Here is a 16,830-nt window from a genome sequence, read left to right on the forward strand (position 1 = left end):
TTCATGTGTGCGCCTTTTACGCTCTCCTCCTGGTGGCGGTTAAGGTGATGTGTAAACAGGTTCTGGTATTCCCTCAGATGTGTTGGTAAAACAAACTTGAAACGGAGCTATCCCCTGCAAGAATTTGCCTCCGTGCACGGTGTGCTCAGTCCGGCACGGGGGGGCACGGGGCGGTGGGTCGGGATGGGAGCCTGCGGTGCGAGGTGTGGGGTTGCAGCTGTGTCCCTGACAGAAGCAGGGGTTTGCTTGCACGTACTGCAGGTTGGAATTCCTGTGTTGTTGGCGATGGTGGTTTCTTTGTTTGTAATTTGTTTTCTTCAATGAAGTTGCAGGTAACTTTGTTTTGGAGGTTCTCTGTGAGCTGGTGAAAATGTGGTGTTAGGCGTGGAGCAGCCATAAGTCTGTTTTATCAGAGAACTTGTTTCCAACTTTGTACAGTGTTATCCCTAGAAGATGATCAGAACTGTCTGTGTCTCCCTTTTGTTCACGTGTGTGCGTATGCATGCAACTCGCACAGGTGAAGGCGGTGTTCCTGTTCCCCTGCACACTGTACCCTGTGCTGCTGGGGCCTCTGTCAGAGCCCCTTGGCCTGGGGAAGGGAGGTTGAGATGCTCAAACTGCTGTCGCAGCACTCTGCAGGAATCCTCACCTTTCTGGAAACTTGGATTTGTTTCAGGCTGTTAAAACTTGTAAAGACCTGCAAAAGCAGAGTAATTGTTTAGGTTTGCATTGCAAAGACATCTCTACTTGGACCTGTATGGGTTGTTAGGTGTGTACTGGGGTACTTGGACTTCTCTTATAGTAGTGTTTTAGTGGAACATAACTTGCAAGGTCCAGTTTAGAATCTTTAAGGCTGTGTTCAGTGCCCCACTCCAATTGATAGTGAGAATTCAGCTGGCATAAAAAACTTCAAGGTCTTAACTGCTTCTAATCTTAGGAAGGGATTTGAATACCTGATTTTAGGATCTGACCCACCTGAGTTGCAAGTGTGTTTCTGTTTCACTTTCAGGAAGCTGTTGATAAGAGTTGGCTAGCAGGTAAATCTGCTCTGTGCTTTTCTTCCAGAAAAGTAACGTCGTTCTCAAAATCATCTTTAATACTGTTACCCATCTGTGGGTTGGTTCTACCAGCAGTGAAAGCAAAAACCCTTGGTTAAGAACTAGCAAGAAAACACCAACCATTGAAATTTATTAAAGGTGATTTGAGTCCTCTTTAAAGAGATGTAGAGAATCAGCATTCACTGGGAAGAATAGGATGGTTAATGTGTTGTCCCTGGGCTGCGTGATGGCACCTGGAAGCCTTGGTCTTCACGTCAGCCCTATAAAGTTGTGCGTTCCTCTCAGGCAGTGGTAGCTTTCATGAACTATTTTTGCTGTATTTGCTGTCCTTCTAAATGTATTTCTGGCTAGACAGAAGTTGGACACTTCATTGCATTCTGAGCCTCCGTTGTGTGGTTTTCGTACTTCTGCACTGGTGCAAGGGCCAGGCTGTGTTCCGACCATTGCAGGGTTTGTAACCTCACTGTACTTCTAAACCAGTTGTGCCATAACGAGGAGGCACAAAGTATTTTCTAGCAGAGTTGTTAAAGACTTCAGAAGTGTGCATAATTTCAAGTACACTCTTAGTTAAAATAGATGTTGTTTGCACCTGCCTTTTTGACTCGATCCGGAAACTTAAGGGAAACGTTGACTTGCTTGGTTTGATATGGGGTGCATAGGAAGTGCACCTAAGCTCCCAATCTTTGTTCTCAGGTAGGTTCTGCTACTTAACTTCTTTGGGGTTATCTCTTCCTCTAAAGCTATAATGTGGTTGAATGCAGATTTCAAAGGCACTTAATAAGAAAACAAACAAACAAAAATCTTGTTCATATATAAATAGGAAAATTCTCAACATCTTGGCAGAATCCTTGCCATATTTGCTGTATATTTCTGAATGCTAGCTTAGGTGCAAAGTGGCAGAAAGCTTCTATAGAAGTACGACAGCATTACGTCAAAGTAGTACTTTGGGCACAGATTTGAAGGATTACCCTCTAAATGATAGTTTTGAAATTATTTTTATTATGATTGCAAATAATAAAATTTATACACAAATGACAAAAGGCAGGAAATTCAAGTGGGATTGACTTTGCTTCATCTGAGTTTTTGAGGTGCAAGTAAGAAAATTTAAAAATAAACAAAAAAAGTAAACATTCTTCTATGTAGCAGAGACCTGTTTTTCTTTTTCTCTTGAAGTTCATTCCAATATCTCAGAGCAATTCCAACAACCTGTCTTGCTTGTTCTTTCCCAAATAGGATTGAGTGTCTTTATTTTCTCAGTTTGTTTTCTGTTGTGCTTCAGCACCTACGTTCTGTGTTTGTGTGTAGCATTGGTCTCCTGCCCTGGGTTCCTGTAAAAACATATGAACAACTGAAACTTTGTGGGTAGTCTCACTGACTTGAAAGCACCCACTGGTGTGCTGACAGTTAACCTCTTACATCAGAGCTTTCAGGGCAGAGGCTGGGATGTTGACAACTCTATCTACTTTTATGGAACACTGTAACAATGTAGAAGGGGTTGTGTCAAATGAAATTATTGTGCAGTGGGTTGTTTGGAGTTTTCTTTATGGAAATTTGTTTTTAGAGGTGTTTGTGTTCCAAATGTATGTTTCCATGCTAATCAGTAAGAGATTTCTGTATAGGAATTAGTCTTTATGCTTTTATTTCAGCAATAACAAAAGACCATAAACTTTTCAGATTGCTTTTAATTTATGTTGTATCTCTCATTTATACTGTTATGCTGAAAGTTGCATGTTGTATGGTGGTAGTTGCTATTAGCTCAGAGCTGAGCTACTTCAGGCCCCAAATTGAAATGGAGATGACCCCTGCCCCAGGAGGGTTTTGGGCCACCTGTGCTGCCCTCCCTCAGTTTGTCTTGAGGTAGCCTTGGTGATCAGCAGTGCTACAAGAATGTGGGTGTTACTCTTTCCTTTTGGCTTCTGGCTCTGGTATCTGACCGCTCTTTACAAAGTGTAATGTATTTAAAACTTGATCATAATCAATAATTTTTTCAGACACATCCTTCTTGTGGTGAGCTATGTTGCGAGAGTTGTACTTATTGATGAATTTCTGATCAATGCCATAGTTTCCTTCTGCTTTCCATCGTGGTGGTATTTTCAGCATCACGATGTACCCCATCTCACAATTCTTTTTGCTTGCAGTCAGTAACTTTCAAAGCATACTCAAGGCTCTACCTTCAAATTCTTTGTGCATCTGAAATCAGCGATGGGTGGAGGTAGAAGTCTGATCTGTAAAAAGCTATAGTTTATTTAAAATGAAAACTACTGTAAACACTGCTATGTTTGTGGGAGATGAATCGGAAACTGGCGCTTGGTGTGACACCCACTGAGCAGACAGAGCAGCGGGGGCTGAACGGTTGGAGGCAGAGAGTGCTGGCTGTGTGTTGGAATTATCCCCAAAGTGATGTGTGTGAGGTAAGTAATGGAACCCATTTCTAGCTGAGTTCTGGTTTGGAGCACTGGGTAATGCTTTGCTGTGTTTCACTTGGTTGGTTCAAGGGTTCTATAGAGCTAGATGCCAGCAGTAGTTAGTATATGTACTCAAAGTAATGTTTATAAATGCTAAGTGGTCCTATACTAAATTCCATAGGTGGCTGTTGTATTCTTTATCCTTACATTTTAGAATTTGATGCTAGTGACCTACCTTTCCTTACAGTCTGAAGACACTTGAAAGCAAGAGGTTTCTAGGCACCAAAAAGAGATCGTATGACTAATTATATTAAAACAACTGCAACAGTTACAAATATAAACTCTTAATGGTAAGTTTTGTAGGCAACTTCTTGGCAAACAAGTTTTTCTAAGGCTGTCTTGGTAACACTGACAATGATAATGTAGTATCATCATGCATTATCTTCTCTTTCTAAGGATTGTCTGAAGATTCCTGTCCTAGAGCAAAATAACTCATGCTTTTATCGGTGGGCTGTGCATTTGTCATACACCTGTATGACTGTACGAGTTTTTCCGTCAAGTTTCAGTGGAATAGTATTTTTCCACCTTCAGCTTATTAAAACTTTGCTTTGTTTGAAGCACTGATTATTCTTTGTATCTATTTTTAATACATTTTCCACGTTCTAATTTTGAGAACCATTCTTGCGAAGGAAGTGTTGCCAGGGAATTAAAAAGATGGGGAAAAAAGGGAATGCCAACTTGTCTTCCACTGCTTTGGTGTGTAGGGGACTCGCTCAGATGTGCTTGGTGTCTTCCGCTATTGGTAGTGATGTAAGTGCTGAGGAAGTTGCATATAAATGTTAAAGCAGAAAATGAGCTGTGACTCAGGTTATCTTATGTAATTACCAGGTAGGCTAAGGAGTATATGGAAGTGGGTCCTTTCTCTTCTGGAAAGCATATGCCATGCTTTGGAGAATGGAGAAGGGCAAATAGGAAAGATTTTCAAACAGAAGTCAAAACTGCGTGGCTCCAGTGTTTGAAGGGCTGAAGAGGTGATGAGCAATTCTGAATGCTGAAAGTGTCTTGTATAATGTTGTGCTCACCTGTAGAATTGTTTGCTGGAAAAAAAAAACACAACTTAAAACATTTAATATGAATTATTTGTTGACTTTCTTGTGATGGCAGTAGTGTTGTTGATAGCTGGCTGTGTGATGTACTTTTTGCAACGTGTCAAAAGCACCATCAGAAAATACTTTCAGTATTTTGTACTGAAATCTTAATTTGTTGATTTATGTATGTGGATGCACAGTTCTAGTGAGTGAGTTCTTTGATAGCAAACTTATTAAGGTCAGCATTATACACTAGAATAAGTCAGTACCTTGTTTTATTTCATGGTGAGAATTTGAAGCACATTTGGATTTCTGTGCTGTTGTGATATGGAGCTAATGTTTTGGGGGAAACTTTCAGACTATGTGCTTCGGGAGGTAAAGAAGTGAGTTTTATATGCTCTGATTCATGGGGATTCATAAGTTCTTATGTAAGAACTTATATTGTGGGACATCAGTGGGGACATAAGAAGTATTCAGAATTTCTTGGAGGGATAAAATGTAGTTTTAAAGGGATTGGTATTCTTTTGAGCTCTTATCTCAGGTAGCTGTGTACCGTGGCTGTCAGCAGCATATGCTTTGATGACAAGTACTATTTTTCTTAATGATTTAATTAGGAATTTGCAAAATGTTGGCCTTAGCCGTGATCCTAATCTTTTCATTTTTCCTTGAAGGATGTGTAACTCTAAAGGATGCCTCTTATGAATCTTGATTAGTATTTTTAGTTTTTTATTTTAGGGTCCTGACTGTAAGCTCGGTTCCTAATACTAAAAAAAATTGTTTTTATAGCAAGAGCTTGATAAATCTCAAACTGGGATGCCTGGGAACAGGTCTGCTTGGCAAACAGGAGTGAGCCACTGTGAGGAGCCACCTGCAGCTGTGCCTCACCATCAATGTGTGTGCAGTCCCGCCTGCAGCAACGCTGGGCCCAAGTATGCCAGGATGTACCTGCATCTGGTTCATAAAGCAGAACCTTTTTGTGAGGTGTGTTTTAAAGCTCAATAGATGAAGCGTCATCTGCAGGCCGTGCTATTAATGTCATTAGCAAAGAGCCTGGAGGGGAATAGCGTAGGCTACCAGCGAAGAAACAGCGGTAGTAAAATCTGTTGATGGTAGGATGTGCTTAATGGATTTTCACGACTGCCTGCAAGAAATAAGGGAGTCAGTATTCAGGTGGGATTGTTTTGAAGAACGCTGTGATACGTGACCATGAAGTTAGCTGTAATTTTACTTTATTTTTTAAATAGGTAACAATGAGAGGACCGTTGATAAGGAGAGCTGGTGAGGAAAGAAGAGTGAAGCTGGATGTAGGGAAATGCATGCTGGTTCATTCTGCAGTACTGTCCTTTTTCTTAAAAAAAAGGCAAACACTGAAGAAGTTTCGATTCAGCTTTTCTTATTTTCTCCCTGATTTGTGAGATTGCTTCGTTTGTCTGTCTGTCCCTCCCACTCAGCAGTGTGTGCGTAGAAAAGTATGTGTATGTATGTAAAGTACACATAGTTAACTTTTAACTCAGAAATTAAGCATTTAGCTTACATGCATGGAAACTTTCATCAGAAAGAATTAGATTTCAAAGTGTGGTCCTTCAAGCCTCATAAAACTGTAACTGAGTACAGGAAATGTGTCAAAATTATTGCAGCCTCTCAGAGAAGAGCTGCTCGGAGCTGATACGGGACAGATTCTGCAGCCTGTGAGCACATGCAGACTTGCAGAGTGTCCTCACCACTGCTCTCTTCCCTGGGGCAGGAGGGAGTGAGAAAGTGACTCGTGAAGAGATGTGGAAAAAAGGGAAGGAAGTTGAGGGTCATCGTGGTGTGGGAGAAATCTTAAGCAACAGAAGAAGAAAGCTGCAGGAAACCGGTTTTTATTAGTTCTGCCATTCCTAGAAAATGTCTGTGCTTATGATCAGTAGTGTTTTTTGGTGGATCCAAATGAACTTGCTTAGTCTCAGCTAGTGTGGTATTTTGGGGGGATTGGCAGGAGAGAACTCCACTTGGAATCTCATCTCATACCATGCTTCAGCTGAGCAGTTGTTCTTTGTGTGCATTGATGTAACTGTCCGTGGCTCGGCAACAGATTCCAGTGCAGTACTTAATTTTGTAATGTGCTTCTAAAAATAAGCACCTAGTCTTATGTAACACCTCTTGTATTGTTAGCACCTAGAGGCTTCATCCCCACCGGCGCAGAGTGAAGTACAATTGCATCCTACCTGATTTGTTTCAGCATGGGTATTTACATCTGAAATATTTTCCCTGACAGTGACTGCGGCTAGATAGTATTTTCGCTCGTGTTTCAGGAATACCAACAACCTGGTTTGCACAGTTGGATGAGTTACTCCCCTCCATTTGTTGTTCTGCTGTATCATTTTGGTATATCTGAGAGAACCACCAATTTGAAAGAGCTGTGTAGTACTTGAGACATTTCTTTCTATAATTTAAAGAAGCACGATGGATTCCTGCTCACAGGTGCATGCACTTCACAAGTTGCACTTTTTGAGGTGTCTCACATAATCTGTCTCTGCAGTGGGACTGCAATGGTTATGAAAACGTGTGGATGCTACACATGTGAAAAGGCAGAAATTGTATTAACACAGCTGTGATGACACATTCAAAATATGCTCAGGAGTAAACCTTAAGGTTTTTTTTTTTAATATTTCAGGTGACATTTATAATCAAATGGCATTATTCTCTTAGATATGGCATTATTCTGTTAGGTACTTGATGCTTCTTGCTGTAGCCTTAGCTATGCTCTCTTTAATGTGACATCTGTCATGCTTTTTGTGCCACTGTTCCGTTTTCAATTATGAATTGAATTCAGGTTACAAATAATGTGTTGTTAAATTAAATGATGGAATGCATTATATCTTGCTGACCGGGGGGTGGCACCTGTACAGAACAGACTTGTCATATGTAAATAATTTATGGGACAGGAATTGGATGTGTCAAGAATTACAGCTTTAACAGAGCAGCTTGATTCTCATTTTTCACCACTTCTTGAAGCAGGTACTATATTTTTATGTTAAGAGCACAGCTGGAACTACAGAGTACAGGATCAAAAGTTGAATCTGAAAATATGAGACCAAAACAGAGAGGTATTTATTAGTTGTTTCGATGTTGTGTTTATAAAATTTTCTATAGCATTGTCTAGGACCATCCCAAGTGCTTCATTTCATGAGGTCCTTCTCCTTCCCTGAGGGTTCCTGGGGTTCAGAGATGAGTAAATCGAAGAGGATCTGAGGGCTGAAAGAAATTGTACAACTAAACAAACAGTTTCTTCAGTAGCTCCCAATTTTAAGAATAAATGGAGCATAGTAGATGCTTTTGGTGGTTGTTTTATCTGAGCAATTAAAGTAACTTAATTTCCTAGCAGTGTCTAGATCGATGATTCAAAGTTTTGGGGCTTGGGAAGTGCTGTCAGCCCTCAGACATCTTTGCAAACCACAGATGTCATCAGAACAGATTAAATAGAATAATTAGAATCATAATGCATGGTATTTATTGCACCAGTGGCCCGTGCTTTGCTCTGAAGGTTACCCTTGGTGAAGTATGGATTAACTTTGTCCTTCCTGAGGCCAAACAGCATGTGTGTATATTTGGATGAATAGACAGGGCATTTCTGTGTGGATAGGTCTTATTTCTACATCAGACTGTGATTGTTCAGTGGGAGGGTGGGCAGAGGCAGTACGTGGCAGTGTGCTGCCCAGCCTGTCACCCTGTGCCTTCTCCAACGGACAGAGGATCTTTAGAGGACCCTCTCGTCCTCACCTGTGGGTTAGGGAAAAGCCCAGTGAACTCTGCACCTCCCTTTGTGGAGGCCTGGGTATGCCATCCCCTCAAAGCTTGGTGGGAGGAAGGCCTCCTGTTCGTGGGGCCTGTCTGTGCCTCTGTGTGAGTGAGGAGCAGGATGCTAGACATCAAGTTGTTATTCAGCTTTTCTTCATTGATAGCAAAGTTTTTGCTTTTTTTTTTTTTTTCTTGGGCTCTTCAAGGAGCTTTGGGGTGCGGGTGGAAGCATTTATTTTATGCTCCTCACACTACTTGCTATCTATCAAAGTTCTAGATGTTTGTGGAAGATATCGTGCCCCCACTTCCCTCTCTAAATCAGGTGAAACCGTGACACACATCAAGTTTCTTTAGTGGCTGTCCTTTTGAATTACAACCTGCGGAATGAATGGATGGTCTTCTCATTGAGTAAAGTGGAGTAAGAATGAGCTGACATTCCTCTATCGTTGCCCTTGCTGTAGCACTTCATAAAAATGTGTGGGTATGTTTTGGTCTTTACAAAGTGTGGATATTTGGGTTGTGAACATGTTTTCTGTGGAAACTCTTAGTCATTAATAGTTGTGGTGACACATTAAAATCTCTTACCGTTCTTACTGCAAAGGAAAAATTGAAATCTGTCACTCTTACACTTGGGAAGTAAGCTTCTGAAATCGATATGCATTAAGAGCATTTTATCCTAATCCAGTTATCAATGCTAAATGCAAAAACTGAAACAGAAAAAAATGAATGGGGGGTCTTGCCTAACCAGTTATCCTCATGCTTTGTAGTGTCAAAGCCAGAAAACATCAAGTTTTGACTTGTTTAACGAAGCAGAAATCCCTCTGGTGTTGTGGTGCTTCTCTCCGAGTGCAGCTTATTGCTGTTCTGCCCACATGATTATTATTTGCTTTTCTTCCTCTGAAGAGCAACTTGGTGTTTTTCGCTTACAAGTGACATCCACTCCTGTCAGGGTAACCATGCTGTCCTGGAATGAGATTGAGGGCTGCTGGTGAAATGGATTCCTTGTGGATTCCAGTGCATGCCATCCATGTCCTGCTTTTGTTAGCAGTCTGACCTCTGTGGCCACTGTAAGGCTTGCAAAAATGAAACTGGCGAACATCAGTGATACAGAAGACTAAATGACTAATGTAAATATTTCCCTTGAGACATGTAGTGATACTTTGTAATTATACCTGTGTTATGAGGAGTTAAATTGGATTTGGGATTGACCTATGATATGTTAGTGTTAAAAATCTATGTAACACTTCTGAAGTGCTCATATATCCATTATGTATTCATTTTATAATAACTACTTTTTTTTTTTGTAACTTCAAACGTGCTTTGAAACTGTAACTATTAAAGATTTGCATTTTTTTTCACTTAGTGCAAGGAGCTTTAAATTGCTTTACTGTATGACCTGTGAGAGGAAGAGTTATGTTCCTTCAAGCGTGATGAAGGTGCTCCAAGTGCTAGTATATATGTATGATGCTATGAGCTTAATTTGTATATGAAGATGAGTGTTTTAGGTAAACACCAAAGGCTTCGGCTGCCCTTTTATTTGTATCCTGTGTTCTCAGAAGTTCTGTGTCCTTTTTCTGCCTTCTGTAGTCTTCTGTGTGGTTTTCTTGTGAGGTTGTTGTGTTGGTTTGTGTTGTTGTTTTTCTTGTCTCTCTACATCTTTTACCTTTTTATTCTGTTCTTTTTTTCTCTTTCATCACTTCTGCCATCCTTAACTGCAATTTGAGATTGAAAAGCAGTGTTTTGGATTCTTCTGTTGTTCTTCCTTATGCATAGTCTCTGTATTGCTACATATAAGGTCATAAACTGGGAGGGATGTAGTGTACTGTTTATATGAGCGTTATATGAGTGTTACAAACAAACCCCTCCCTTGGCCATTACATAAAGCCCTGCTCAAATGAATGTTAAAGTTGCAGACTCAAAGCTCTCTGATTTTAAGAAATGCTGGAGTGAAGGTTTTCTTTCCCATCTTGAGTCAGGTTCCATCTGCATAGTGTTATTGCAGTGTTGTGACCAAATGCTGCTTTTTCCCAAGGGACTTTGGCTTCATTTGTTCGACAAATGTTCACTCACTGAATGGGTAGATACTAAGGGTTTTAAATTCCATTTGTCAGACAAGACAATCCAAAATCAGAAGTCAATTCCGGATTAATGTTTCTTTCCTGGAAATGGAACTGAGATATTGGCTTGCTGGGGTGCTTCTTAATATTTCCTAACAGAAATACCTCTCCTTTCATTCACAGTTGTGAAAGGTTAATGCTTCTGCATAGACTCTTGAATTACTTCAAGCAGAAAGCGCTTATGGAAATCTTTGTGTGGCTCTCCAAATGTTACCTTTAACTAAAAAAAAAAAGGTCTTAAGAGGCAGGCCTAAAATCTGTATAATATGTGACATTTAAGCATCTTAGCCAGACACGTTGTTTTCTTTCTGTAGTCTTCTGCCTCATTAATTATAAGGAGACAGAGGCACATCTTGACAGTGATCCCTGGTCACTTGGCCGTACACCAGGAGGCTGAGGAAATCCAGCAATGGTGGGTATGGCTCCAAGCTCTGGAGCTACACATGCTGTAGTGGCTGCATCTCCGGGGCTGCCCGCCAACCGCATCTCGCACGTCTGCCTCCTCACTGCTGTTTCTTTTTCTGTTCCTGTTCTGACCTCTTAGTTCCTCTTTTTACTTTACTCCTAGCCTGCACCCTAGCTGTGCCCCTGATGGCGCACACAGGATTTTTGGGAGAAATCACCTCTCTCTGTCCTAGGATGAAGTGTCCTTAGCTGTGCTGGTTAGGTGGTGTCAAAGAAGGGAGAAGTTGTGAAATCCTATATGTCTCTCTGTGTCTTGTGAGAGCAGGGTGGGTCTGCAGCTGGGCCAGCCTTGAGCAGCTCTCCCTTGTGATGCGCACACCAGGACAAGGAACTGACCTCCTCTGCGCTGCTGCACGGCCTGTAACAGCTGTAGTGTCCCAGCAGGTTTTTAACTGTTCTTGGCTGGGTGAGAAAGGGTGCGTGGAATGTGATCCAATTTAAATACATCCAGAAATGATTGAGCTGTCTCAGCTGCCTTCAAAAAATAAGTTTGAGTTCAGTCTGAGAGATGGTTAAAGGAAGTATTTGGATATGTAAGACCCACGCTTTCTGTAGTTGAGCAAGGATGAACATGGGGGTCTTACAAGCAGTAGCTTCTAAGTATTACTGCTTGCGTAATGTAACTGGTAAATGTAAAGGTAAAAACCAAATCTATATGTTGTCATAGCATCTTCTTCCAAAGCAATGCATTTGAAGGCAATTTAAATAAGGCCCAGGGAAAAAAAAAAAAAGTTTCATATGCATGTAAGTACTGAGCAGTTCTCTGAATATGAAATACAGCAAGAGCTGTAGAAAACTTCTAGAAAATCTGTGGTTCAGAAGTGTTGCTCTAACATCAAATTATAGAGTTGTTTTCAGAATTCCTAACTTTGAAACATGATATGGTTTCAAAGCAAGTTATTTGCTCTGAAAGTGTTTTTGCTCTTTCAATGATTTTTATTTTCTGAAAAGAATCTTCACTTGAGAAGAAAGTTTTTATTTTAGGAGCAAGCTTGACCTGCAGTTCTGTGGGAAGATTACCAACACTTATGAAAATGGACAGGAAAGTAGAGGGGTGGGGAGCTGTGCCATCGTAGGCAAGGAGTGAGTGCCATTGCTACATCTAAAGAAAACAAAAACAAACCAACCTGCAATCCCACCACACTTTGTAGAGGTTTATTTTCTGTTTCTGTTGCGAGTGAAGATACTTGAATTGTCAGGGCATAGGAAGGTTATGTAAGGAGAGAAAGGAGTGATGCAATTAAAAAGTGTTAGTTAGAATAGGAGTGAATGTTCTCCAGTGAGGTGAATTTTAGTTTTATTTGGTGTGTTCACTTGCATTAAAAACATCTTCATTGCTTTCATGATAGATGTTCAAGTAATATATGACTCATTTTCTGTTCCTCTTTGTGTTTTACAAGTGAGGCAGTTAATATCTAGACTTGACTATAAATCTTCTGGTATCAAATTAAAATCCAGATTTGTCCCACGTATTTTCCAGTGCTGTATTTCTTTGCTACAGGTGAAATTTTGCTCTTCCTACTTTAGTTGGCTATAGAAGGTATAGGAACCCAGGCATCTTCAAGACCAGTGAAGAAAGAGGGAGGAAGAACTTCATGTGTATCCTTGAAAACACATGTATGCCAGAAATGAGCATCTGTTCTCTGGGTGAATAAGCATAACTGAACAGTGTGTATTACTATCATGTCTTTTGCACATTATGCAGTCAGCGTAACTGGTGCTGAACCCTTTTCCTCTCTTCCAGACTGTACTTGTGGCAATACAAATATAGCAAATTGGTTATGCAAATATACCACAGATAACGAATAATCGATAATCCTCACTATGTTGGACTTTACAATGTTGTTCTGACATTGTGAATTGCTGGACTGAATTGCTTTTCCTTTTTATGTTCTAGCTGTCAGATGGAGGGATTTGTTTTCTTCTAATGCGGCCATATTTTCTGCCCGTAACCCAAAATTTTGGTTAAAATCTTCCTATACAAATAGGTAGTGGCAGTGTTGGACTTGTGCTCAGGCGTAGCAGCCTGAATACATTTTCTGTTGCTATAGCAGTTATGGCATAAGTTATTAATAATTGTGAAGCTTTTGAATCATCTTAAAACAAATAAATAAATGAGGTCCTCCCCAACGTGTAGTCACCAGCAGTCTTATGGGATTAGCATTTTTTTTGAGCGCTTCCTCTGCGTGACTGTGAGAATAGTGTTTGTTGAGATTACAAATTAGACTGCGGTTGGAATATTTTCCTGTAATGGATCAGTTCTGGATTCTTCCTTTCTTCTCCTCACTCCGTCAGGCCTGTGTTGTGGTTGTTGTCCTCCTCAGCGAAGGGCCTGCATCAAATTAGGCTTTGTTTGCTGCTGCGCCCACCTCAGGCACAGCGCCTCTGGGATCTTTCCTCATAAGCCTTCTTTGTCTTGGGAAACTATGGGCTGTAGTTTATAAAACTTATTTAGATCCTTTTGGCTGAGAAGTGTAATAAAATTTTAACGTGTAACTTGATAATGATGTGTAATGTTAGTGCATAATTTTGTAAACTCTGCAGACACTTCATTTGTGTTTCCCCCCTGCAGATGCATATGTATATAAATCATTACCAGTTTTGGCTATAAATATTTTCAAGTTACAGTTTTGTGCTTGGGTTTAGAGAATTGAAATAGCATTAATTAGATTAAGAAAACGTGCAGAAGAAAAGGTTTGTGAACCATGTAATTTTTGTTCAGTAAACAATTCAGTGTACTCAAATGTGCTTATCTCTAGATTTATTGTGAAAAAGCCATCACTGGGTCAGGACACGAACAGCAGTAAGTTAGCCTAAGGTACTAGCCTTGGTTATAAAAATCTCCTTTAAAAATGAGGTAGAGTTCTTATCACTGACTTCTGTGTTTGAGCACAGCTCTACATCAGGCTGCCTGGTCTCTCTTCTTTTTCACTTTTTTTTTAGTTGAAGTTTTGTCTGTCCATATCAAGTTCCGTGTAGCATACTCAAAAATCACAGAGCTTGAGAAGCATTTAGATTGCTCCTTATGCTGTGTGTGTGTTCTTTAAATGAGCTATTAGAATGAGAATCATTTGAGTTGGAAGAGACCCTTACTAAAGGTCTGGTTCAACTCCCCTGCAATGAATAGGGACACCTACAGCTAGATTGGGTTGCTCAGAGTCCCCCTCGGCCTGACCTTGAGTGTCTAAGAAAATGGCATCCACCACGTCTCTGGACAGTCCGTTCCAGTGCCTCACCACTCTTACTGTTAAAAACTTCTTCCTTATCTCTGATCAAAATCTCTCTTCTGTTACTTTGAAACCATTTCCCCTTGTCCTGTCACAACAGACCATGGTAAAGGGTCTGTTCCCTTCTTTCTTATAGTCTCTCTTTAGATACTGACAGGCTGCTCCCAGGTCTCCCCAGAGCCTTCTCTCCTCCAGGGAGCTCCAGCTTCAGCTCTCAACCTATCCTTCTAAGGGAGGTGTTCTATCCCTTGGATCATTTTTGTGGCCCTCCTCTCACTCCAACATGTCCACAATTCTCCAGTACTGAAGACTCACATCTGGATGCAGTACTCCAGGCGGGTAGAGAGGGGCAGGATCATCTCCCTCAACCTGCTGACCATGCTTTTTTTGATGCTACTCAGGGTATGGTTGGCTTTCTGGGCTGCAACTGACATTGTTGGCTTGCCATTGTCCAGCTGGCCATTCCCCTGTACTTCCAGGTCCGTTTGAGCAGGGTTATGCTCTGTTGTTATGTCCCCCAGCTTGTACTGATAGCAGGAATTGCCACAACCCATGTGCAAGACCTTGTACTTGAATTTGTTTAACCTCATGAAGTTCTCCTGGGCCCAATGCTCGAACATGTCTAGGTCTCTCTGAACGGCATTCCATCCCTCGGGCATGTCAACTGTACCACACAGCTTGGTGTCACCTGCAAGCTTTCTGAGAGTGCACTGATCCCACTGTCAATGTCATTGAAGATATTAAAGAGCACTTTAATAGTTCTAGTACTGACCCCTGAGGAGCACCACTTGTCACTGGTCTCCATCCAGAGATTGAGCTATTGGCCACCACTCTCTGGGTACGATTTCACAACCATCAAACATTTCCTCATCCATCAAACAGTCTGCTTATCAAATGCGTATTTTTCCAGTTTGGGGAGAAGAATGTTAAGAAGGACCATGTCAGAGACCTTACTGAAGTCCAGGTGGATGACATCAGTGGCTCTTCCCTTGTCTGCTGGCACAGTTGTGCCATCATGAAAAGCAACAAGATTGGTCAGTCAAAACCTGCCCTTAAGTTGAAGCCGTGTTAGTTATCCTGTTTCACCTCCCTCTCTTCCATATGCCTTACCGTGGCTTCTGGGAGGATCTGCTCTGTAGAATTTATGACTGTAGGAATGTGCTTAAGACTGATAAACCCACCTCAAACTTCTATTGTGAAATCTAGATCAATAAGAAATATAATGATAGAAGTCTCATTTTCTGAAAAGAGGTTGATATGGAAGCGGTTAAGGGAGCCTATATTAATGCAGCAGAAGCTATTGCTCCCATATACCTCATGTTACTGACACATGTTAATCATGATGTACTTCAAAGGAGTAAACTACTGAAACAATTCCATTTGTTTATGCTTTTATCTTGGGATGTTTGGTCATAATTTAAGAATGCTTTACTCTGAAAGAGAAGTATGAGTAGTTTAATTGAATTTAAGTGAAAACTTTTACTTTAAAAAGTTGCTTTTTTAAATTTATTTATACAATGCAGCCATTCTAAATGACATTAAATGGTAATTACGCCAATTAAAAAAGATTATGATCTTTCATGCTTCAGTGGAAACTTTGAGCTTAATGTTCCAGCTGTTTTTGAAGACTTTTGATGGGCCAGTTCTTTTTAAAAGCTGAATTTCTTGTGTTAAGCATCAGCCTCACTAGATTTCATTTGAGTACTAATGCCTCTAGTTTCTCTTTGTTACAGGTAATACATTTGAAGATAGTCAGATTTTTTGGTCCCTCCCCCTCCCACCTTCTTTCCCCTGTTAGAGAGAAGTCTAGAGTCTTCTGAAGTACCTCCAGTTTTTAAATTTTGCAGTTGTAATAGCATTCTTGATTTGCAAATGTGAGTAATGCTAAAGACGCTCCAGAACTGACATGATGCCATCAGGTACACATTATGGAATCAGGCAACCATTTTACAGTATCCCTCAAAACAAATGCTGTATAACACAAAAGTGTGGCTATACTACAATTCTTTTACTACATTTTGCTTTCTTGTTGATTTCAGTACATAGTCCTCAAATGAACTTTGTTGTATATTCTTCTTACAACAGTTCAAGCTCTCCTCCTTTTGAGAAATGACAGATCACACCATGGCAGTTTAATGGTGCAGTGAACAGGTCATGATATCCCTAGCTGTGGTAAAAGGGTCTGATCCTGTCCTCAAGATCAGAGTGGCAAGTAAGGGAAATAGAGGATTTAAAAGTATTATATTCTCATAAACATATCTCTAGTTTGTGTCCAGACAGGAGACTTGAGAATATTGCCTTTCATTTGTTCCAAGAGCCACAGTTTGTGAAGCAAACGCTTTGTGTTATTGAGATGCTGTAAAGTACGGGAGGCACTTTCTAAGTAATGTCACTGTTAACCTTTGGTCTGGCATTGTTTAGCTTTCCTTTTTTAGGACCTTCCCATAGGACTGTCCCCTTATGTTCAGATCCAGAGGGTGTCTCCTGAAATGCTATTGAAAGGTCTTTAAACTGTTCCTTGTTGATGTGATTTCATTTCTTGCAGCTGGTGTCTCAGATCACCATTCCATGGGGTGAGAAATAAACCTTTTCTTAGAGTTATTCTTCCTGTCTACCTCTCTTGGGAATGCCCATGTTGCCAATCATAGCCTGTGAAAGGTATTTTGCGTAGGAAGTTGAGAACTTTAGGT

General features: G+C 40.6%; 1 protein-coding gene across 2 annotated transcripts in view; it reads left to right on the plus strand.

Moving 5' to 3' along the window:
* The first annotated feature begins 3,331 nt into the window (after positions 1-3,331).
* Positions 3,332-16,830, plus strand: part of CNOT2 (CCR4-NOT transcription complex subunit 2) — an 88,356-nt gene continuing 74,857 nt past the window's right edge. For both annotated transcript variants that reach the window (XM_019613258.2, XM_031553615.1), the window contains exon 1: positions 3,332-3,469. In XM_019613258.2, coding sequence (XP_019468803.1) covers positions 3,347-3,469 — 123 coding nt within the window. In that variant the 5' untranslated portion in view covers positions 3,332-3,346. The remainder of the gene's footprint in view (positions 3,470-16,830) is intronic.

This window comes from Meleagris gallopavo, chromosome 1 (assembly GCF_000146605.3).
Source record: "Meleagris gallopavo isolate NT-WF06-2002-E0010 breed Aviagen turkey brand Nicholas breeding stock chromosome 1, Turkey_5.1, whole genome shotgun sequence".
Classification (NCBI taxonomy): Eukaryota; Metazoa; Chordata; class Aves; order Galliformes; family Phasianidae; genus Meleagris; species Meleagris gallopavo.